This window comes from Lolium rigidum, chromosome 4 (genome assembly GCF_022539505.1).
Source record: "Lolium rigidum isolate FL_2022 chromosome 4, APGP_CSIRO_Lrig_0.1, whole genome shotgun sequence".
NCBI lineage: Eukaryota > Viridiplantae > Streptophyta > Magnoliopsida > Poales > Poaceae > Lolium > Lolium rigidum.
Window position 1 is genome coordinate 75021846 of NC_061511.1, and position 24085 is coordinate 75045930.

The window sequence follows — 24085 nt, forward strand, 5'->3', positions numbered from 1 at the left end:
GTGGGAACCAATGGGGCAAGAACAGAAAGGAGAAGAAGCATCCAGTTCCAGTGGCATTTACACTTACAAGCATCGCGGTGACAAGGGAGTCGATACCCACGAGATTTTTGTCAAGAGGAGCAGAACCCGTGTCCTGCTGTCCTACGCTGGAGTCGTTTTCCTCCTCGCAATTGTCTGCCAGTCATTTCTGGCGAAGGTACACTTCTGTTTTAAATCAGTACATGAGAAAATTTCTGGGACTATTAAGTGAATGAGAAAATTCGTCTGATATAGTAGTATTAGGAGCTGTTCAGTAAATATCTCCTAGCTGTTTGTCTAATTGTTAGGCCCATCAAACTGTGTAAGAATGAGCTGGAAGATGCCTAATTGTCAGCTAGTATTTGCTGAGAAGAAAAAAACGGTTTCACACAAGTTTTACTTATTCAGAACAGTTGCGCGTTTCATTCTTGTGTAACTGTAGGAATTGAACTGAAGAAATTTACCAGATTCTTTGATAATCCTTTTTATGAGGTTTTAGCACCCTGGATCCATAAAATTCGATGTGATGAAAGGCATGGCCTTTTTGCTTATCGCACGACTGGCGCATATTTTAGCACTGACTAGCTTCAATACTGCAGGAGGGGTTATGCCTCGGATCAGTGTGGAGTATTACCTTTGGAGTTCTGGTTGCCAAATGTTTGCAATACAAACCCGTGATGAAAGGTGAATGGATCCTTCCTCAGATACATGTTTGCATGGGCTTTGTACAGAATATAGACATGATTCGTTGAATTCTTGTTTGCACCAAAGCATAGTATCCATTTGTCCTGACCTCCACAGTCCATACTTGAGATTTACACATGATTATGAAGTTTTGAACTATCAAGTATGAAAAGCTTGTTTCTTATTGTGTTTCCCTGTTCCATTTGTGTGCAGAGTCGGTAGTGATAATGCCATCTTTTGGGGTTCAGCTAGAAATACATTTTTGGAGGTATACCAGCATCCTGATCTAAAACCATCATCATTATTCACAATGTGCTCTTACAGTTGGTCTTTGTGCTCGCCATATTATTGTTTATTTCTGCTGACAGCTGGATCAATGGTGGATGCTAGTAGGTTATCTTACTGCTTGGTGTAGGATGAACAGTTTAGGTAGTCAAAATAGATGACCACTTTAGCTATTGAATATATTCAGCACCATTTATTCCAGCGACAACTGACCCAAATCTCATGGGGACATGCTTACCCAGCAGAAGAATTGGTAGAGACAGATGTGGTGTCGTTCGCAGCAGTTCCCTCATGAACAAACAATCCTCATGTTACAGAGGTGAATGTGTTTTATTTTGGGGTAAACAAGGAAAATTGCAACAGTTAGTTGATTACATAATCAATTACTAGTTACTCTGGATGATAAATGATATGGATATAATATGCTGTAGCCTCAACAGTTTCCTGTAGGACAATGTTCTAACAATGTAGAGTAGAGCAGAACTCTTCTCCTAACAGCATCGTTAGAAGATACCGCAAACGCCCGAACCCCAAATGGCATTTGTGGTATGCTGCATGACATGTTTGCGGACTGAAAAACTCCGCGACAAAACAGATATGCTAAACAAGAAATGCAAATCGGGGAACCAAACATTCGCGCCATATTTTTGAAAGTTCGTCGATTGTCATAGCATAATTTACATGCGGATTTTGCAAAAGAGGAACCTAAACTAGTTCCTAAACCTAAAATAAGCTAGTCATAGTACTAAACTACACCAGGATTTTGGGGCTATCGTGATGGCAACGGGGACGGAGCTTCACGTGAAGGCGTCGGAGTCGTCGGGGAGGTCGGATTCGTTGTCGTAGTCGACGATCACGGTTGTGCTCCTCGGCGGCGGCTCTTGGCCTTCTCCCAAACGTCGGTGACGACGTCATGAGGGACTTGCGCCGGGACATGGCGAGGTGGCGCTCCTCCCGCGCGTTGTCGTCCTCCTACTTGTCGAGCTCGATGGGCGGGAGCGAAGGAGGCCCGCGCACCGCCGGAACAAGCACCCGTGACGGCCCCGCCTCGCCGTTGTGCGTGCGCGGTAGAATCCTGTTCCACACGGGGGACCTTGGGTTGCGGCGCGCTTGCTCGGAGATGCGCGCGCTGTGCTCGGCCGGTCTCCGGCGCTAGCCGACGCGGAGCTGCGGCCGCACTTCCCCTCCACGTGAGGAATTGGTCGGTGCCATCGCGGGAGGAGGTAGAGCGGGTGCAAAGGAGAATACCGGCGGCAGCGATTTGGAAATGGTGACCTGAATCGATGACAATCGGCCGGATTTGAGCGTTGGGCGGTTGAGGAGGAGAAATGGATGCGGAATACCGCATCCATACCCTCGAGCCCGCCATATATACTGGCTTCGCGGGCCGTTATAGGGTTCCCCGCATCGAGTCTTCCGATGTGGGCTGGGATGCCGCTTCTGTTCGTGCCGTTTTTGGCCAAAATCCGGAAAATATCACTATACGGCCCGGTTTGCCTTATCTGCTAGAGATGCTCTAATGGAGAAAACTGCAAATCTTTTGCTTGGCTTCAAGTACTTTGTACCATTACTCTCAGAAAGGTTTGGTACTAAAGCAAGCAAAATCATTTCATGGGTGCATCATTGCATGTGTGTTGCGATATCGTAGACAACGCGGCTTAAAGTGTTCTTTTGCAGCTCCTCTTGCTTAGGAAAGAGTGGGCTACTGAGATCCTAGGTTCCTGATGTATGTTTTCTTTATTAATATTTTTGTTCATGATTCTTAGTGGAGCAGTTGATCGCCGTTTCATACCCATTGGCAAGATTATGAAGCCACTGCTGAACGAGTGTGTGACACCAGTCACCTGTTACTGGAGCTTGGTGTTGCTTCTTCGTGATGAAGAGGAACTCAAGCTAGTTTTTCAGGTAAAAGTTTGCATGCCTCTTATCTACGACTTAACTGGCCAGTAAAAATGACAGTAATCCAATAATAAAGCTTTAATTGCAGAAATCTCGTCCTCCTGTCAAAATGTTGGTTCCTATCTGGAAAGCTCTTTGCACATTCACAAATTCTGAATGAGTAAGCCACCCTTCTGTAGTCTCTAAACCAAACTGTTCATAAGCGTGACTTGTTTGGCGCTCTAGTGTGGCTGAAACGTTCAGAAATGTAGCTGCAGTTGAGCTTAGGGCATCTCCAGCGGCGCGATGCATTTCGGACGTCCGAAATGTCCGTTTGCGTCGCGCGGCGGACGCGAGACAGACCGTTTTTGTCCGCGCGTCCGTTTGCACCCTGGGGTGGCTCCAGCGGCGTGACACATTTCCTCGTTTGCATCAAATATGAAGTTTTGAAACAACAAATAGGATTTCAACGAAGTCATAGTTATTACATTTAAATTTTGAAAAGTCTACATGAAAATAAGATACTAGTCCTCTAGGCATGATCTTCATGGCCAGCCATGGTCCATTGATGCTCAATCAGATCCGTCTGCAGCTGTTTGGAGACGGTATCGTTTGTGACTTCTACATTCATATGTAGATAGTCCTCCCAAGTAGAAGCTCCAGGAATTGGCGCAACCAACTCACCTTGGAATTTCCACTGGTTCTCATTGCGGCCATCAGGACGCTCGTTCTCAACGATCATGTTGTGCATGATCACGCAGCATGTCATCACCTCATGCATAATCTTCAGCGACCATGTTCTTGCCGGGTGACGGACAATTGCCCACCGAGCTTGGAGCACACCAAATCCACGCTCCACATCTTTCCTGCAAGCCTCTTGCATCTTGGCAAACCTCCTCGTCTTCTCGGAGTTTGGATTACGGACGATCTTCACCAATGTGGCCCGAGTCAGGGTAGATGCCATCGGCAAGATAATATGGCTTGTCATATGCATTTCCATTGATCTCATAGCTCACCCGGGAGCTTTGCCTTGCATGAGCCTTTCGAAAACCGGTGATCGGTGCAACACATTGATATCATTGTTGGAACCGGCCATGCCAAAGAATGAATGCCAAATCCATAAATCTTGAGATATGACAGCTTCAAGAATGACAATCCGTCCCTCCTCATGCCCGTCGTATCGACCCCGCCATCCAAATGGACAGCTTTTCCACTCCCGGTGCATGCAATCTATGCTGCCAATCATTCCCGGGAAGCCTCTAGACTCGTTGATAGATAGGAGGCGCCTTGTATCCTCAACAGGTTGGCTCCCTACAAGTAATACTCTTCGAACACGGCAATCACGGCTCGGCAAAACCTGTACATGGACTCAAGGCAGGTGCTCTCACCCATTCGAAGATACTCATCGAATATATCGGCAGCCATTCCATATGAGAGCATGCGAATAGCCGCAGAGCATTTTTGGTAGGAGGTGAAGCCTAGCGCACCTCGTTGCATCGGGCCTGCATTGGAAGTAGGGGTCGTAGTTCCCGACGCCCCGTAGAATGACCAAGAACAGGTCCCTTGACATCTCGTATCGGCGCGGAACAATTTTTCCGGAAAGATCGGATTGGTGAGGTGGAAGTAGTCCTTGTGGAGGCGGGCCTCGCCCTGCCACTCGTTGCGCGGCGGGTTTTTCGAGCGCCCCTTCACGGAGCCCCGGTGCCGCGGCCCCGGGTTTGAGGTGAACTCGTGGATCATGGAGGCCGCAGTAGTTGCCAATGTGTGCGCGGACCGATCGGACTCGTCGTCCGAAGAGGAGTCAACGATCTCCGCGCGGAACTTCTCCACCATATGCCACGCGTCCATCCGCGTCGATACGAACCGTTGATCAATGGCCGCGCACAAATCGCGCCGAAAAACGAGAAGGAACCTACCGGCGCAATAGGTCGAACGGTCGTGGGCGGCGCGGAAGGGCGGCGCAACCGGCAACGTTTCGCCCGAAAACAGCCGGCAGGTTCGCGCCGGAGCCAACCCCGAGTACGATCCTGCTCTCCCGCGCGGCGACAACGGTGCCGGCAGTGAGTACTGCGGCGCTGCGGCGGACGGCGGGGATTGGGGCGGGGGCGTCACACTAGGGCACCAACGAGGGTGAAAAAAGAAATCAGGTCGAAGCGGTCGATTTTGCTCTCGCTGACTTGCGGGACCGGGTAAGAAATGGAGGACGCTCGGCGCGTTCGGCAAGCGTCCGCGGAGACGCAAACCTGGCGCATATTTGGGCCAGGTTTGCGTCTCCGCGGACGGGCCAGTCACTTTGCGTCGCCCCGCTGGAGCAGGGCCCAGACGCATTTCCGGTCTCCGCGGACGGGTCGGTCACTTTGCGTCGCCTCGCTGGAGCAGGGCCCAGACGCATTTCCGGTCAGCGACCATTTGCGTCGCGCCGCTGGAGATGCCCTTAGAGGCTAAATTCAGCTAGAGCCCAGCGGTAGGTTATTGGAATAAAGTGCCTCTAGATTTTCTCAGGTGAGTGTACCGCACTTAACAGTGACCATTCATATATGGTTCTCAAATGCGAGGTTTTCTTCCATGTTCTAAATTCTAGTTTGTCCACATATGCAGGTTCGCTGCCCAGTCAACCTTTTGGAGTTCTGATTACTAGCATATGCAAAAGTATATTGATTAGTCATATGAAAATATAGCTCAATTCTTTTGTATATATGAAAAGCATGGGTTCATCATCTTGCAAGGTTTTCTTCTAGCATGTTTTTTCTGATTATCTTGTACGGTATATAACAGTCGTAAGTTATAGCCAAAATCTTGCACTTAGGGCTCTGACAAGCCGGACTCTGTCTATATTTATGGACAGGGGGAACTTGCCATTTGTATGTAATGTAGCAAGACACTGTTGTTGTAGAATGAGGATAAACGGTTCACATGACTACATGATTCGTGCATGGTTTGCCTTTGTTGCTGTATATATAAATCAGTCGCTGTATGAGGAGATGCAGAGTTTAAACAATCTTGCATGTCTCTTATGATACATAACGGATCACTATTCCAAAAATCGTCCGATTCAACGATTAATCGGACGATTAATCGCTACTTGATGGTCACCGATTAGCCGATAAACTCATTTATCACCCGGATTAACTCATTTATCGTCCGATTAATCGGCCGATTTTCTTATTAATCGCTAATCGCCAGCTGACCGAGTTGACACCGATAAGCGATTTCCTCAACATTGTAACGGATACGAAGAGCTTAAGTAGTAGCTGCAAGGTTTTTTTTTTTTTTTTGAAACGGAGGCAAAAGCTTTGCCCCATCGATTAATTAAGAAAAAGTTGCTCAGTTTTTAGGAGAAAACCGAGCGAAAACCTACAACAACAGGGCTAAGCCCATACCAACATCACACCCACAAGAGAAAAACATCGAAAGAATGCAACCTCTAAACCAACTAGAACCGACACAGAAGAGCACAACGTCCCACTTAACCGGCCCTCTTCCTTCTTATGCTCCTGATAGATACTCTCTTGAGAGACTTCTGCACCCTCCTGAACATATCCTCCGAGGCCTTCCCCGCCAAGACGCAATCAATGTCCTTGCCATATCCAGGGCTAGCCGCCTCCAAACTAGCGAGCAAGCCGCAAAGCTCTTTTGCAAAAAAGAGCCTCGTAACTAGGCGCCAACACCGCTCCACGGTCCAAAGAGGAGAGGGAATGGCAAGGCTCCAACTGTGGTGGCGGGGGTGTCATGGCCACCTCCAAGGTCTCAAAAGAGCATAACGCCAGCGGAAGCACCACAGGAGAATCACCAAGCAACTCAAGCCGCTCTGGCGTGATCTGCAACACCGGAGCCAAGGTCTCGTCTATGCCCTCGCTCTCCGAGGCAGCCGACACAACAGAGTTGCGGCGACCGGCCGGGGCTGCCACGAGGAGAGAAACAGCTGTAGAGATATTCTTCCTCGACCACGGATGACTTCTCCTCAACGAGCCAAGTGCAAGTGAAACCCGCACGGTGGTGAGCTCATGTCCACCTGAAGAACATGCCTCCGTCGGCTCCAACGAATCACCAACATGTGCCAACAACAACTTGAGGCTTGCCACCTCCTCACGGAGGGGGCGAGTCGCCTCCTCGACGCGCGTAACAACCAACTGTGTGAGCTCCATGCGTAGCAAGGAAAGCTGGCACTGAAAGCGGGAGTCCAAACCAGCGCTGACATTGAACTCCTCACAACACCTTGGAGAGGGCCTTGACAGTGATGTTGCAGGAGACGACGAGTGGCACACGACGTCGACCCAACTCCGGGACGCCGATGGACGACGTGGCTGTGCGGGCGGAGAGCGGCGCCGCGAACAAGGATCACGTGCGTCCGGAGAACGTGCACGACCGTCCGGAGAGCAAGAACGAGCGGCGGGAAACCGTGCACGGCAAAAGCGCTCCCGATGACCAGGATGGCGACATCGGATGCATCTGAAGGGCTCACGACATGCTCTGACTTGGTGGCCACGCTCGAGGCAACGAAAACACCTTCCTCGAGCCCACCGCTTGAAGGCGAGGCTACGCTCAAGACTTTCCCTCGACGGCTCAGGGGGAGTGGCCCGGCTGGAGTGGCGTCCACGACCCGCATGCTCCCAGTCCCCCTCGGCTTCTAGAGCAACTGCTGCAGCAGGGAGAATGCCACCGGTCGACACTGAAGAAGGATCAAGCAGACGAACCTCCTCCTCTGGCGTCTTCTCCTCATTGCGCATATTGTCGCGCATATTGTCCGTGCCTTGAACTTTGCCGGAAACAACTCCTTCGGTGACAGACAACGATGGTAGAGGAGCTTGGGGTATCGAGGTGGCTGTCAGCTGCTTGGGAAGGTAGGGATGCCCAGGTGATGGCAGCGACAGGGAACCAAGCCCCTCAACCACCACACCAGGGTCACGCAGATGCCCATCAGAAGGAGCAGCAAGATTCGCCATCGAGGACTTGCGGAAGTGGCGAGTGCGACGCATGTGGCCACCAAAGGCCGGGTCTGACCTGCGGCAAGCAAGCGCAGCTGCAGCAAGCACGAAGGAGGACGCTGGAGGTGGAGAGGTTGCCGCCGTGTCCTCTGGAGCACCGTCGACGGGCAGCCCAGCGGATGGGACTGCCGGAGGGGGCGGCAGCATGCCAGCCGAGGACTGGATGCCGGGCCGAACTCACCCAGGGCCACCCATGGGGGACGGAAGACGCGTAGGCTCCGTGGTCCGCAGTCAAATGCAGGGGCAGTCCCGACAGCTGCGGCGAGTCGCCTCAAAAGCTGCAGCGTCGCGAGCCTTGCTCCGCCCGCCCAACACCAGCTTCCCCAGCTATCTCCTCCCCGCGAGAACAAACAGCCGGCGAAGAAGCTCCTGAAGATTGAGCTGAGGAATGGATGAAGAAGAGCTTGGCCGCTGCGACCCGGGCGATAGCAGCGATGGGCTTCGACGGGGGAAGAGAGAGGACGCGGAGGTGGTTCCCGATCTGGCCGCGGAGACGATGGAGGTGGCCGGAGGAGAGAGATCAGCGCGGCGGCGGCGCGGTCTCACCTGGAGCGGCCATGGTCGCGACCCGTTGGCTACGTAACATCCGCCCGAGGTTTCTGACCACGTGTACTAGCATATCGGTTCTATCCGGAATGCAACTCTGTGTGGGCGCCTGTTTAACCTCAACTGATCTTTAATGTGACGTACTCCACTTGAGAACCTGTGAAGTGCAGAATACTAACCAGAGAAAATTTCGAAGTATTTCATTCCAATGGCCTGCCTCTACCTGATTTTAGCCACTAAGCTCAATTGCAGCTGTTTTTCTGAGCGTTTTAATCACACTAGAGCACCACACAAGTCACAGCTTCTGAATAGTCCGGTTCAGGGACTGCAGAAGGCCGGCTTGTGCATTCAGAATTAGTGAACGTACAGAGTGCTCTCTGAATAGGACCCATAATTTTGACAGCAGGACGGGAAATCTGCAATTTAAGCTTTACTGGATTAGTGAGATTTATCCACCAACTAAGTGTACATGCGAAGCATGTAAATTTTTATATGGAAAACTAGCTTGACTTCCTCTTCATCACGCAGAAGAACAACCAAGCTCCAGTAACATGTCACCGGCGTCACACACTTGATCAGTAGAGGCTTTAGAATCTTGCCAATGGGCAAAAAATGATGATAAACTCTTCCACTAAAAGTCATAAATTTTAAATTTAATGTAAGAAATCAATAGCTGGAACTCCAGTTCTAGTAGCCTGGCTAATAGTATTTCCGACGAAAGAATTCTGAAGGAAACCAGTTGAGCAATGTTCACTAATTTCGCAAAAGAATGAAGCACACGTAGCAGTGAAATGATTTAGTTCAACTCAGCCTTTCTGAGAGTAACAATATAAAGTACTTCAAGCAAAAAGGAGTTTCATAATGCATAAACAAAATCATAAACAATATTGCTCAGTAACTTGATCTGCAACTAACAACTGCAAGGTCTTACCCACTAGGAACAGGGTCTTGTTTTACTCTATATTGCTAGAACTTTCTCCAAAAGAAAACTGTTGAGTCTATCGCAAATTGAATCCTCTTACAATATATCGTGATCTCACAGCCAGTGATAAATAGATGAATCAATTGATTATTGACGTTTCTCTTGTTCCCCACCAAAGGAAAACAAATAACCTCTATAACATAAGGACTTTTTGTTCAGAAGAAATTGCTTGCTAATGACACCATGTGTGGCTATACCCTCTCTGCTAGTAGGCAGTTACGCCCCTACTTTATTTGGGTCAGTTCACACTTGAATAACTGGTGATGAGTGCATTCGACAGCTAAAGCATCCACCCATTTTGACTATCTAAACTGGTCATCTTACATCCAAAAGATAACCTACTAGTTTCCAACAATGATCGTCTTGCATTTGACAGTGAAATATTAAGTAGGAAGGTGACAAGCAAGAGCAACAGTAAGAGCGTAATTCAAAGATGATTGATGACTTCACAACAAATTATGCTGCCATGACATGTGCATGTTGTGATTTCTGAATAAGCAAAATAATTGAACCTGCGAGCTTGTGGGAGACTGGCAGACTAAATCTAAACACTAAAAAGTTTTGGATATTGACAGTCTAAAATGTAACTATGACCAGCACTAATGAATTTTTTTTGGTTTTTTTTCTTTCATATCTGAATATTCAAACAAATTTTCAAGTTTCTAATCTAAATATTCAAACAACTTTTGGCAATCAAACTTTTGAAGTTTCACTAAATGACGTGTCTAAAGTTTACTTCAAACATAGCATAAAGTATGTATAAAATGATAAAATCCCAATAAGCCTATGACCCGAACAACTAGAAATTTTAACCCGCCTCACTTTCTTGGGAGGTCGTGGCGGCCCGAGGTAGCAGCACACCAGCGACCGCGCGCGGGGAGAAGATGCGGCGAGGTCTTGCTCGGCAGAAATATTTTATGATTTGCCACACTTTTTTCCAAAGTGTCTATTATTTGCCACATGACCACCACAAGACTAGAAATGGCACATCGGAAAGGTGGCCCACGGAGGTATCGTCCCAAGATTCCTTCTCGATGGCAGCGCATGTTCGCAAAATGGAGACGCGCCTCCTCGCCCATCTCTTCCCGCAGGTTCGGTTTCTCTGGAAACCACCCTCCTCTCGTCCGCGGATGCTGACCTGTTCGACGCAATATCTGAATAAGCCACTTGCTTTCTCATCTGTCTAGTTAATTTGGACTTCTGAGCAAGTCCATTGTTATATCAAGCATCTAGTCTCCGATATGATTATTGCACTTTGATTTGTTAACAGACTTTGGCATGTTAAGAAATCCAGCTACTTGTTCTTATTAGTATATACTATGTCAGCCCAAAGAGAATGCCCAGATGCAAGATTGGTTGTTAACGTGTGATTGGTTCGAGAGCAGATGTCAAGCTCTACACAACTGTTGATGCACACCGTTGATCTCAAGCTCTATAGACGTTTTGCTCAGTGACCTTCACAACTTCACGGTACACCCACAACACCATCTAGATCCTCCCCTGCGAATCGTGGACGATTTCTGGTTTCGTCTTAGTTACATTGGTGCCGTCACTAATGCATTGCGGTGACAAGAGAGTTGATATCCATGAGATTTTGGTTAACATGAGCAGAACACGTGTCCCACTGTTGTATGTTGGAGTCATTTTGTCTCTCGCAATTTTCTGCCCATTGTTGTTGGGGATGGTACGCTTCTGTTGTAAATCAGTACAAGATATTGAGAAGGAGGTTAAGTGAATGAACAAAAATTTCAGATATGTATTTTAAAAGCTGTCTAGTTAATATTGCCTAGTTATTGGTCTAAGACTAGTCAGAGTTGTGTCTATCAAATTGTGTAAAAAAGCTGATGTCCAATTGTTGATTTTGTTTCTACAAGACAAGACAGGCTTAAATGTTTCGCTTATTCAGAAATTAGAACGGGTGAACATGTCATGGCTGCATAATTCCTTGTATTTTCTTGAAGCAGTTCGTTCCAAGCATCTAGTCTGGGACCAATAAGAATATAAGATCACGTCTAAACGTCATAGAGGGAGGGGAAGATTCCAACGCCTTCTGCAAGGTATCCCATTTATAGCGAACTATACTGTTCACAAAGAGTGGTTGGTCCCAACCATTTATCCTCCCAGAACTGTATCTCCGTCCCATTCTTAATGGAGAAAGAACCAAATGGAAAAAAAATGCTTTTTAGTTGCCATGATGTCAGCCCAAAAGTGTGAATCGCCTGATTTCCAAAGAACCTGGGAGATCGTCTTTGAGCCAACATACTTTTTCCGCAGTAGTTGTTGCCAAACACCATCCTCTGTTCCAAACTTAGTAAATATTGCTCAAGTGTTTTGCTTCAGAATTCTTGCATAGGAAATAGTAGCAATGCTATTGGAACTCCGGTTCTAGCTATTGATTCTTACACTAAATTTAAAATGTATGATTCTTAGTGGATTAGTTGTTCATCATTTTGTGTCCACTGGCAAGATTCTAAAGCCTCTACTGAATGAGTGTGTGACACCAGTGACTTGTTACTGGAGTTGCTTCTGCGTGATGAAGATGAACTCAAGTTAGTTTTCCAGGTAAAAATTTAGATGCTTCAGATAAATCTCACTGATCCAGTAAAGCATAAGTTGCGGACATCCCGTCCTGCTATCAAAATGATGGTTCCTATTTGGAGAGCACTTTGCACGTTCACTAATCATGAATGCACTAGCTGGCCTTCTGCAGTCTCTGAACCGAACTGTTCAGAAGTGTGACTTGTTTGGTGCTCTAGTGTGATTAAAACGTTCTGAAAAACAGCTGCAATTGAGCTTAGGAGCTAAAATCCATTAGAGGTAGGTCATTGGAATTAAATACCTCGAGATTTTCTCAGGTGAGTGTACTGCACTTCACAGAGGCCATTCATAGTTCTCAGATATGAAGTTTTCTTCCACGTTCTAAATTGTACTCTGTTCACAAAATACAGGTCTCATGGGATTGGCGTCATCAACATTAATTTTGACTTTTTGAGTAGTCATGTGAAAATTATACTAGCTCAGTTGTTCTGTATATAGAAAAGTGGATTTGTTTTGCAAGGTTTTGTTGTAATATTTTTTTTCTGATTATCTTCTATGGTATATTAAGATTGTATATTATATCTGATCTTGCACTTTTTTTTTCGAAATGGGGGAATATCACCCCAGCTTCTGCATCCAAGGGATGCACACGGCTTTTTAAAATTAGATTATTCACAACACCTTACAAGAGCAATACAAAAGATCAACCTCGAAGCCACCTCGCTAAACCTACAGTGGAATGAAGGGGGTGACAATACACCAACTCACATCATCCAAAAAACCAAATGCCTTCCCAAGCCGCTCAATAGCAGGTGAGAAGCACATCCAGTCAAGCAGACTCTCAGCGCACGCCAATGCACACGCCACAGAAGATCTTACACTTTAGGACTTTGAAAAGTGGTACTCCAAACGTCTCTACTCTATCAACATTTATGTACAGAGTGAACTTGCCGTTTAAGTGTAATGCAGTAAGACACTTGTCCAAATGAAGCGGTTCACATGACTATATGAGCCCCGTTTCTAATTCATGCTACACAAATGAGAAAAACTTAAGAGTAGCGTATAATGAAATACACAGACAAGCATGTGAGGAGAGTCCCAAGCAATGCATATGCAGCGATCCAAATGCAGTCAACCAAACCCACCTCATATGGAGTATCATGTGCTCAACCTTCTCAATTAATTGTTAATTCATATTCCTATGCATGTCGGCATGAACATGGACTTTGCAAGTACTACAGCCTAGGAAATCAGTGCTGATCGCTCCCTATGATGGATTCACAAAACCGTCGACTATAGAGTTGAATACAATTCTCATGTGGATACAAATCCACGATCTCCCAGTGGGGTATAAAGGTCTTGTGAAAACTTTGGCAAGCAAGGTTGGAGAATATGTGGAGCAGGAGCCTCCGTCGGTAGATTTCGTCGGAAACTTTTATAGGGTCCGAGTTAAGATCGATGTACGCAAGCAGCTGAAAGTGGTGGTTTCGATCATCCGTGATGGCAAGAGGGAACTTTTCTTTGTTAAATACGAACGTATCCCTGATTGGTGTTCAGTTTGTGGCATGCTGGGCCACATTAGCAAGGAGCACGGTGATGGTATCCATGCACTGGAGGCTGAAGTATTTAAGGATCTGAAGGCAAGCTTCAACTGGCGCCCGGGCTCGAGGACGCCTGGAAGTGGCAGAGGACGTGGATCAGGTCGTGGCCGGGGTAGGGGCCGTGAGGGTGGTAATCCAGGCTTTTGGGAAGGAAATAAATCTGACAAAGAGACTGAGGATATGTTGGAGGATGATCCATTACTAGACCTGAACCGCAAACGGGGTGCATTGCCTTCACCGGAAGTAGTACCTGGTGACATTAATAGTGGAAAGGTGGGAGAGATTCTTAACAAGTTTGAAGGATCGGAGCTCTCATTGACTAATGTTCCACCGAGTCCGCCACCTAAACGAGATCCAAAAAGAAGTAAAATAGCACTTCTGGAGGGTGATAACACAGGAGGTCAGGGGATGAACAATACAAATTCTGGATCGGCGGGCTCCCTCGGGGGGTACCGCCGGGATCAATGAATACTTTGAGTCTCAACTGTCGCGGGATTGGCAGCGACGCGACAGTTAGAGAAGTTCGTGATCTCACGAAACAGTTTGCCGTTCGGGTTCTGTGTTTGGTGGAGACCCAAGTGCACAAGAAAAGAGTTGAAGCTCTAAGTCGTACGTTTGGTTTTGACAATGCATATGGAGTGAGTAGTTCGGGAAGGAGTGGAGGTTTGTGCATTTTTTGGAAAAGTGATATCAATCTTACAGTCACAAAATTCTCTAAATATCACATTGATACCGTAGTTTCTGAGCATGGTGGGGATCCTTGGCGCCTCACGTGTTGGTATGGCGATGCGAATAGAAATATGAGATACAAAACATGGGAAATGATGTTGCATGTCAAAGCTGACTCGGATCTTCCATGGGTTTGTATAGGCGATTTTAATGAGGTTCTCAGGCGGGAAGAACATATAAGTGTAAGCGATCGAAATGAAAGTCAGATGCGGGAATTTAGAGAAACAGTTGATATCTGCGGGTTATGTGATATTGGTTATATCGGCCTTGACTGGACATTCGAGAAGAAAGTGGCGGGAGGGCATTACTGTAGAGTTAGGCTCGATAGAGCCCTGGTTTCACCGAGCTGGAGCAGTCGTTTTCCTTTCGCTACTCTTCGACATCTTACAGCAGCTTGCTCAGACCATAGCCCCATCTTGTTGTCGCCCGAGAGGACTGATATAGTACCTAGGCAAAACAAACAGTTTCGGTACGAACTGATGTGGGAGACACATGCAGAATTTTATTCAGTGGTGGAACAAGCCTGGAAGAATGCGGGAGAGAGCACTTGCTTGGCAGATGTCCAATCAAAACTAGAAAATCTGACGTCAACCCTGAATAGTTGGAACAGAGACACGTTTGGCAGTGTTAGACATGAGCTGCGTACTCTGAAAATAAAGCTGGAGGAATTGAGGTCTGTTCCTACTAGAGTTGGTCCATCTAGAGATGAGATTAAAATACAAGATCGGTTAGTGGAGTTAAACCATCGGGAAGAGATCATGTGGAAACAACGGTCAAGAATTCAGTGGCTTTCTGAAGGGGATAAGAATACAAATTTTTTTCACAACCGATCGAATGGTAGAAGGAGAAGGAATTTTATATCACAGTTGACTCGCAGTGATGGATCATTAACTGAAGATCAGGAGGAGATGAAGCACATGGCCAAAGTTTTCTATCAAAATTTGTATTCATCGGAAGGGGTGTCTAATATGCAGGAGGTTCTTGACTGTGTACCGACCAAAGTCACAGAGGAAATGAATGAGATGTTAGGACTCCCATATACTGAACTGGAAGTCAAAACGGCCTTGTTTCAAATGTTTCCATCCAAGGCTCCTGGGCCAGACGGTTTTCCAGCACATTTCTTTCAGCGACACTGGGCTTTATGTGGAGAGGAAATTACGAGGGTTGTAATGCGCATTTTAATAGGAGAGGATGATTCAGCAAGTATTAATTCCACTTTGCTAGTACTCATTCCGAAAGTAGCAAGCCCAAGTCAATTGTCCCAATTTAGGCCAATTAGCCTATGCAATGTTTTGTTTAAAATTGCATCAAAAGTACAGGCAAATCGTTTGAAGCTAGTACTTCCAGAGATTATATCCGATGAGCAGTCCGCGTTTGTCCCTGGTCGTCTGATAACAGATAATATAATAACAGCATATGAATGCTTGCATTTCATGAAGAAGAAGAAAGTCAGGAATAGAGCTTTTGGAGCTCTAAAGTTGGACATGATGAAAGCCTATGATAGGGTGGAGTGGGTTTATTTGGAATCCATTATGAAACGTTTAGGCTTCCGGCAAAACTGGATAGATTCAGTTATGAGGGGAGTTCGGTCAGTCTCTTTTTCAGTCTTATTTAATGGAGAGAAGACAGAATTTTTTCAACCCTCAAGAGGTATTCGTCAAGGAGACCCGCTGTCTCCTTATCTGTTCTTGCTTGCTGCAGAGGGACTGTCGTGTTTGCTTCAACACAGAGGTAGCACAGGCCGACTAGAGGGACTCAAGGTGGCGAATTCGGCGCCATCTATAAATCATCTGTTATTCGCGGACGATAGTCTCCTTTTCTTTCAAGCAAGTTCAGAAGGTGCTAACGACGTGGCATCAACCTTAGAAGCTTACTGCCAAGCTTCGGGGCAGCGTATAAACAGGGACAAATCTTCCATTTTTTTCAGCAAAGGTTGTCCTAATGCGGTGAGAGAAAACTGCAAGGTTATTCTTGAGGTCATGAATGAATCTCTAAATGAGAGATACTTGGGTATGCCTTCAGATGTTGGGCGATCAAGAAGTGGGGCTTTTAAATACTTGAAAGACCGCATTTGGAAGAAAGTACAGGGATGGATCGAGCAATGCCTATCGGTCGGAGGGAAGGAGGTACTTATTAAGTCTGTCGTTCAATCAATCCCAACCTTTTCGATGTCTTGTTTCAAATTGCCCAGAGGCCTATGTGAACACATCAATGCTATCATCAGAAAGTTTTGGTGGGGAAGCAAAGATGGGGCCCGAAAACCTGCATGGGTTTCATGGGACGTTATGACACAACCAAAAAATTGTGGAGGTATGGGTTTTAAGGATATAGAACTGTTTAATCTTTCGCTCCTTGCTCGTCAAGCGTGGAGAATTCTGACTACACCAGAGAGTCTCAGTGCAAAGGTTCTAAAAGCGATCTACTTTCCTGAAGGTGATCTTCTGTCAGCTTCTCTTGGAGGCTCCCCATCGCAGGTTTGGAGGGCTGTGCATGAGGGCGTTGGTATCCTACGTCAAGGCCTGATCCGGTGTATTGGTGATGGACAACTGACAAAAATCTGGGAGCATAATTGGATACCACGTGAGGAATGGCTCAGACCTTACTCCGTAAGAAAGACAAACTCTCCTATAAAAGTTTCGGAGCTCATTGATCATACCTCGGCTTCGTGGGATCAAGCAAAGTTACAAGCCCATTTCCTGCCGATGGATATTCAGTATATTCAGGCGATTCCTTTGAGTTCGATACCTTTTGATGATGAATGGGCATGGTTTTTTGAGAAGAGTGGGAGTTTCACTGTTAGATCGGCCTATCGTATGATCAACTCGATAAAAAGGAGGAGAGAGATGTGGTTGGATCATCAAGCGGGTATCTCCAATATTCAGGAAGAAGAAGGGGCATGGACTAAACTGTGGCAGTTGAAAGTGCCATCAAAAATTAAAGTTTTCCTATGGAGGTTGGCACGCCACTCTATTCCAACGGCTGATGTTCTACATAAGCGCAACATGTCCACCACAGTTGGTTGTCAGCTCTGTCATGCGACCACTGATTCTTGGCGTCATTCCTTATTGAGTTGCACTTTGGCTAGAAGTGTATGGGCACTCATGGATGAGGGTCTTGTGGAGCATATCTCAGTAAACGAAATACCTGATGCAAAGCAATGGCTCTTCATGTTGAATGAATCCATGAGTCATGAGGATTTCACCACTGTTGTTGTGAGCCTGTGGGCGATCTGGACAGCTAGAAGAAAGGCTCTCCATGAAGAATTGTTTCAAAGTCCTATGACTACCTTTGGTTTCATTCAATCTTATCTCAAAGATCTTCAGCTGATACCAGCAAAGGTGGAAAGTAAGGTGGAGGCAAGTAGAAGCACTTCATCAACCAAAATGATACGACCACCTCCATCCTTTATGAAGATTAATGTTGATGCTGCTGTCTTGCGTACTGGAACAAGGGGATCAGTGAGTGCTTTGTGTAGAAGCGAGCAGGGTGTTTTTGTTGGTGCTTCAACTAGGGTGATTGACGGGGTTTTTGACCCTGCGATCCTGGAGGCGATGGCGTGTGCTGAAGGTTTGTCACTGGCTCAAGATCTACAACTGCAGCGTATTTGTCTAGCTTCAGACTGTCTAGAAGTGGTGCAGAGTGTGATGGCTTCATCTATGGGAAAGTACGGTATAATTATAAAGGAGATCAAGGCAAGGAAAGCGGCTTTCGATGAGGTACAAATTTGTCACGAAGGTAGAAAGAATAATACAGAGGCGCACATGCTTGCTCGCAATGCTGTTTCTGATGTTGTGGGGCGCCGTCTGTGGCTTTTGAACCCCCCTGATCATGTACCTCATACTATTTCTTTCGATGAATAAAGCCGTTTTAAACCCTCAAAAAAAAAAAAAAAAAAAAAAAAAAAAGGAAATCAGTGCTTCTCTCTCAGGGTTCCCAATATTTTCGAGGAAAAGCCTTTTTATTCCAATATTTTCACAAGGTCTACATAAAAGGAAGAGGCAACAAAATTACAACCAAGAAACTCTCCATTAAGGCTAGCACAACCTCAACCGAAATATGGAACATTTTCATGCGTGATGGAGCTGTAGTCAGTGGAGCTCGACGCGGCGGCGTACACCGTCGTCGACGACGACGCGGAAGCCACAGGCCCTGCCACAGCAGCGACGCCCACTCCCAAGGACGATTCAGCCTGCCGTTGGCCTCCTGCTGCCGACGCAGCGAGGAGCTGGGATGCGTGCGAAGAGGGTGGCACATTCACGGCTGCGGAGGCAGATGGGCGGTACCTGTGCTTGGTGATCTCCGCGCGGACGCCGGCGAGCTCGGCCTCGAGGGCGTGCACCTGCTGCTGCAGGGTGATGATGGCGCCCATGCAGCCGTACACGGGATCACGAAGCCGCAGGTTCGCCTCGTACACCAGGCTGTTCGCCGCGTCGCTGCGCTGGCTCTCGTGCACCTCCTGCATTAATTTGTGGAAGAAAAAAAAACTTTGGTTCAACTTGTGCTGATTTCATACGGATCAGTAGTTGCAAACTTGCAACTTAATTACTCCGTAACAAACAAGCATTTTTTTACCAGCACCGCTCATCTTTTTCGATAAAGGATGATTTAATACTCAAAAGTTTGTATCGCGATGATACAATTCAAAGAGTTTACACGTACTAGCTCCGCATAACATGCACACAGCCGCATAAATTGGACAAAAAATAAAAAAATGAAAATGTGATATAAAGCTCAAAAGGCTATCAAAGCACGCCTAAGCTGATGCAGGATGAGTCGCGAGGTTGTTACTTTCAAATAAATTCACCAAATGTCAGTACATATTTGCCGTTTGATCAAAATATTTCAGCCATTTCTGTAGTAATTAAATTAATTAATTTTAAAAAAATCATCAAGATTTTGTTGGATTTCAGTCAACTTCAAGTGAAAATTTCGGTCCTTTGGTCCAAATGCAAACCGAAAACATGAAATTCAATGAATTTCTGTTCTGATCAAAATATTTCCGAAACCGAAATCCGAAATAGATTACTGCAGGTGAGAAATTGAAATGGTACTTATGTACGATCAATCTTTCTATTTAAAAATCCCATAATGATGCACACTTGTCTTAAGTGGAAAGTGGGGAAAGGCTTTGATCGGCAGTTTGGAATTTGTGAGAAAAAATTGTATTGAGAAGTTTTCTAGTCTAACACTCATTTGTTATAAACAAAAGATGCAAAAATGACACTCAGTTTAAACATTAATATCTAGTGACTGATCTCTAAACAGAATGGGACGAGAGGAGATTCGTTGGAATTTAGGGTTTGGATCTACCAGAACATGTAATACTTCATTGACTACTGAGTTCTGACTTGTGACTTGTGATTTGTGAGAGTATCACAAATGAAACTCCGGAAAACACCATCTTAAGTAATAAAAATGTTCTGACATGTGACATCAATTAAGCTGCATCTCTTTACCATCAACGGCATAAAATCAATTCATTGTTCGATCTCAAAAGGGAAAGGGGGGAATTAGTTAGAGAGAGTTGGCCATGGGGATTACATTACCAGGAGCATCTTGGAGACGTTGCTGGCACCAAAGACCTTATGAACCGAGGCGAACTTGTGCGGCTCCATCGGCGAGAAGAAGGGTGAGAAAGTGCACTCCTGCGCACAACGCCGCCGGAGCAGCTTACACGCTGCACAAGGAGTCATCGTGTTGAACGATGGGGCCGACCCAGGCCCGGCGCCCGCCGTAGGCAGGCTGCTGCTCCTCCGCGCCGCCATCATCCGGCCAGTCTCAGATGCTGATGACTCCCGCTTGATCTTCTTCCCTATCTCATGGTCTTGCTGCCAATCACTGGAGAAGAAGATGCATATATCATGAGATCACCAATTCCCCATTGTTAGGGTTCCAACTAACTCTATTGTCACACACTGCCATCCACCATGAATACAGGAAATTGTGCAGAGAATTGTAGCTAGAGATAGTGCATGAATTTAGCTATGCCGAAACGGACTTTCTTTTTTCTGAGCTAGCTTGATATGTTGGCAAGTAGTTCTGAGTTCCGAGCATACCTTGCAGTGGACATGAAGACAAGAGGGAGAGAGAGAGGAGACGGACATGGGATGGAAGTGAGATGCTTTGGAAAAAGTGTCTTCTAGGTTGTGTGTCTGTGCCGCTTAATGAGAGAGAGAGAGAGAGAGAGAGAGAGAGAGAGAGAGAGAGAGAGAGAGATGCTGGAAGAAAATGCTTCCTGCTGTCAGAGAGATTGTACTACGAGATGTGTGTAGTGTAGGTCTTGCACCATTTGGAAGGTATCCTGATGTGTGTTGACTTGTTGCAAATAGTTTAACAAGGCGGCTAATTTATTTGTATGTCTGTGCATATGGAATGCTGGAATCTTCTAAGTGTAAAATAACTCTGTGTTACTGCTTCCATTCATATTAGAATTAGCAATAGCCAATAGATCTTGGAAGTCATTATTGATCACATGAAATGTTTTGGGAACTGGGTATGACTTTTAAATAAACTGGGTTGTTGGTGGACAAGATGAGTACATATATATGAAGTGATTTTGGAAATAACAAACTTACATTACCTAGTTTATTACGACAACTTAATTATGCAACACAAATTCTCATTGAAGTACTTTCATTAGTTATTTGTGCTCATGTAATAGCGGGAACTTTGTGGGTATTGATCATGCATATATAACAATCTGTACGTTTGAAATGACATATACATACTTTAATTAATTAATAATTCATATTTACATTTTTTAGATGTTTTGATAGAAAACTATTAGCACTGGTAGTTACATAAATAGTTGAAATATAGGTGGTATTTGGATAAAAAAAATCTTTGAAGTACTGTAGAAGTTGTTAATAATGTTCTAAGGAACAAGGCCCTAAATACTCTCCCCAACATTAGGCACATTTCTAGGGTTGTAGTTAGCCAGCTTATAGATTCTCTTTTTGACTCCAGGTCTACATGTGATTTTGATTTTGTTTTTTTCTTTCCCTCTTGGCATTAGCTGTAGAAGGCATATTGGCACGCTTCTTCACATCTAAGATCCCATCTAGGAGAAAATACTTTATATCGTCTCTCCACAAGAGAAGGACTTTAAACAAAATAATAGCTTACATTTCCTTATGTACTCGTCTATATACATTGGTACTGAAGTATGAACTTGACATTAGCATTTCCAATACTCAACAAAAAAAAAAGGGGTGACACACATAATGGCATTTTTTTAGAGGACAATGACATTGTTTACAAGTGTCCACATTCAAGTCCACATTCAACAATAAGTTGAGTTTTCTTTTGGTCAGCAACTGAATTTTTTATGTTAGAAGTAGTACTAAATATACCACCTAAAAAAGATATAGATATGGACATGTTCAAGAAAAAGGTTTAGACCAGTAGTCGCTTAGAATCAATGATTTATGTATATATATTCATATGAGCACATGTTAATTAGTGTTGTTAAAGCAATTGCAACGTAGTATGCTATATGGCTCTCTATAGCCTAATTTGTGGGAATTTTGGAAAGAAACGGATCCAACCGAATTGCTATCTAGCTCCCCCAAGCATGCTCCTCGGAAAAGCTAAAATAATTATGCCTTTTAGTTTGCAAGTTTTGGGTTCTTGTACGACTGTAATTTTCAAAAATCTTTTCTTATAAATGCAGTACTTTGGATCAAAAGAGTACACCACCCAAATTCCTTTCGTCAAAATGATTTGGTGATTAAAAATCTAATTTATATATCTGCAATGAGTGATATCAGTTGGGAGTCCCAATGTGAAGTGCTGTTGATAGCGTTAGTTTTCTCTGGAATAGTGATTCTGTGTTTATGGATCAACGAGGGTAAAGAATCTTATCTCCATCTAGAAACCTGTAAATTAAAGTAAAGAAATATATTACCGACCCCAACAGGTACAAGTGTAGATGTTAATTACATAGTATTATATGAGCTGAAAAGATCTAAGATAACAAGATAAATGTATTTTTGTTTTTAGTATTAAATAAAACTGGAAAATATAAATATACGTAGTGCAAAGTAAACAAGGTTTCTTATGGAGGAAACTGACAGTGTTCTAGGGTTCACTTCACATATCTCTCATATATACACTGACACAGAAAACAAAGCATAGATATGAGTAATGATTTATTCATGCACGCAAACATTGTGATTGAAAAAAACTATGACAACATCTATATAGACATCAGAGTCCATAAATTCACACAGTCCGCATCCACGTGAGCATATGTCGAGGAACTAAGGAAGATATACCTATACCCTTTTATCCTTAACGATCCGACTCAAGAAACTACCATCAGACACATTTTAACCTTTCTATGATTGGGCTAATTGCACACCTCAATTGACCCCATCTTAAAAACATGCAAAAACTGTATAGTCAGATCCTTAGGTGTGGGATCAACTCCGCAGAAGACTCCAACCCTAGCCCCCACCACACCCCCTCCTCCCGCCGGTGGCGCCGCCGGGCAAAGCCCCGGTGGCGTGGCGGCGGCGGGGGGCCTCCCTCTGCTGCGCCGGGTAGCGCCCGGCCTAGACTTCGCTCGCTGTACTGGGACGGCGTCAAGATGGTGGAGGCGACGTCGCGTCGGAATAAGGATGCTGGAGCTCGATCCCCATCTCGGCAAGGCCACTTGTGGCGGCGCCGGCGAGCTGCTGGCCTGGTTTCCTCTCTGATCTGCGGATCGGGAGAGGGTGGATTCCCCGGGCACGTCGAATTTCGACCCTGTCGTGGAGTTTGCGGAGTCTGTTCTGGAGTCGGAGGAGTGCTGATGTTGTTGCCTTCTCCTTGGCCGGCCGTGGTGGCGAGGGAGAGGAAGGAGATGGCGCCACTATCTTCCTTTTTAGGGTTTGTGTTCTTCTGGTGGTTTGCGGCTTTCACATTGTGCAGTTTCTTCCGGCCGGCCTTGGTGGTGAGGGGAGGAGGCGGTTCGACGTGTCGACACCAAAATCGGCCAGATGGTTGAGCGTTCTGCTGGTGGGAGAAAGACCCTTCTTCCTCCTTCTCGGTATGATTTGCTGTTGTTGTTCTTCTTCTTCCTCGGCGCTGATGCTGGAGGGAGTTCCTGGTTTGCCCGGGCGGATGGCCCGGCCGCGGTGCTGATTCGGTCGGTTGACTCGAGTTCCCTCCCTTCCGGAAGGGACACTTTTCGCTGTTCTCAAAGCCAAAGATGGCGACGGCTGCTGCAGGCGTGTTGGATTGGTGTCCATGCCTTCTCGGCACTGGTGTCAAGGAATTAGGAAGCAGCGTGGTGGCAATTGTACCGTGGTCGAAGATGATGACCTGCTTGCGCTTGGTTGTAGTTCTTTCTTCTGCTGCAGAGGTCTTCTCTCAAGATTATGGGATGATGACACAGGGCTCCGGAGATCTTCATGGGTTATGGTGGTCTTAGGGTGTTCTAGGTGTTCTTGGTCCTTTGTGTTTGTGTTTCTCTGTGGTTGTAAGGGTCAACAACTTTGTATCTTTTCGTGATATGAATACAGAGAAATTCTCAAAAAAAAAAATTGACCCCATCTTACACATTGCGCCCGCTACTGTTTATCATCTAAATTGATCATAACATCATATCTAGTACCAACAACAGAGCAAACAATATGCACATATAAATATCTCACAACCAACCATACTACAGAAGTGCATAGAAAAATACATCACATGAACAAGGATCCACCATCAAAGATACATAAAACTGATTATATTCAGATAAGACAACTCAGTTAATCTATACACAGCGAAGCACATAGCGAGATATGATACAAGCTTCTACCATAAACCAATAGTCATTGTGAACTATTCCCTATGCATGGAGGAGTACC

General features: G+C 45.6%; 2 protein-coding genes across 4 annotated transcripts; one reads left to right on the forward strand and one right to left on the reverse strand.

The window, feature by feature from the left end:
- On the forward strand, window positions 1-5863 carry LOC124708592. 3 transcript variants are annotated; one of them, XR_007005213.1, is made up of 8 exons: window positions 1-196; window positions 618-702; window positions 916-970; window positions 2754-2892; window positions 2975-3046; window positions 3138-3153; window positions 5304-5367; window positions 5464-5863. XR_007005213.1 is itself a non-coding variant. In XM_047240274.1 (6 exons), exons 1-5 carry the CDS (start codon window positions 11-13, stop codon window positions 3044-3046), a joined length of 537 nt encoding a protein of 178 aa, XP_047096230.1. In that variant the 5' UTR covers window positions 1-10; the 3' UTR covers window positions 5464-5863. The 3 variants fall into 3 exon arrangements, 2 of the variants coding, with proteins under 2 accessions (XP_047096230.1, XP_047096231.1); XM_047240274.1 differs by lacking the exons at window positions 3138-3153; window positions 5304-5367; XM_047240275.1 differs by lacking the exons at window positions 3138-3153; window positions 5304-5367; window positions 5464-5863 and having other exon boundaries at window positions 2963-3054.
- Window positions 5864-18291: 12428 nt separating this feature from the next.
- Window positions 18292-23479, reverse strand: LOC124647251 (LOB domain-containing protein 15-like). Its single transcript, XM_047187217.1, has 3 exons — window positions 23151-23479; window positions 19793-20084; window positions 18292-18702 (listed from the first exon to the last, which is right to left on the reverse strand). Exons 1-3 carry the CDS (start codon window positions 23477-23479, stop codon window positions 18292-18294), a joined length of 1032 nt encoding a protein of 343 aa, XP_047043173.1.
- Window positions 23480-24085: the final 606 nt, after the last annotated feature.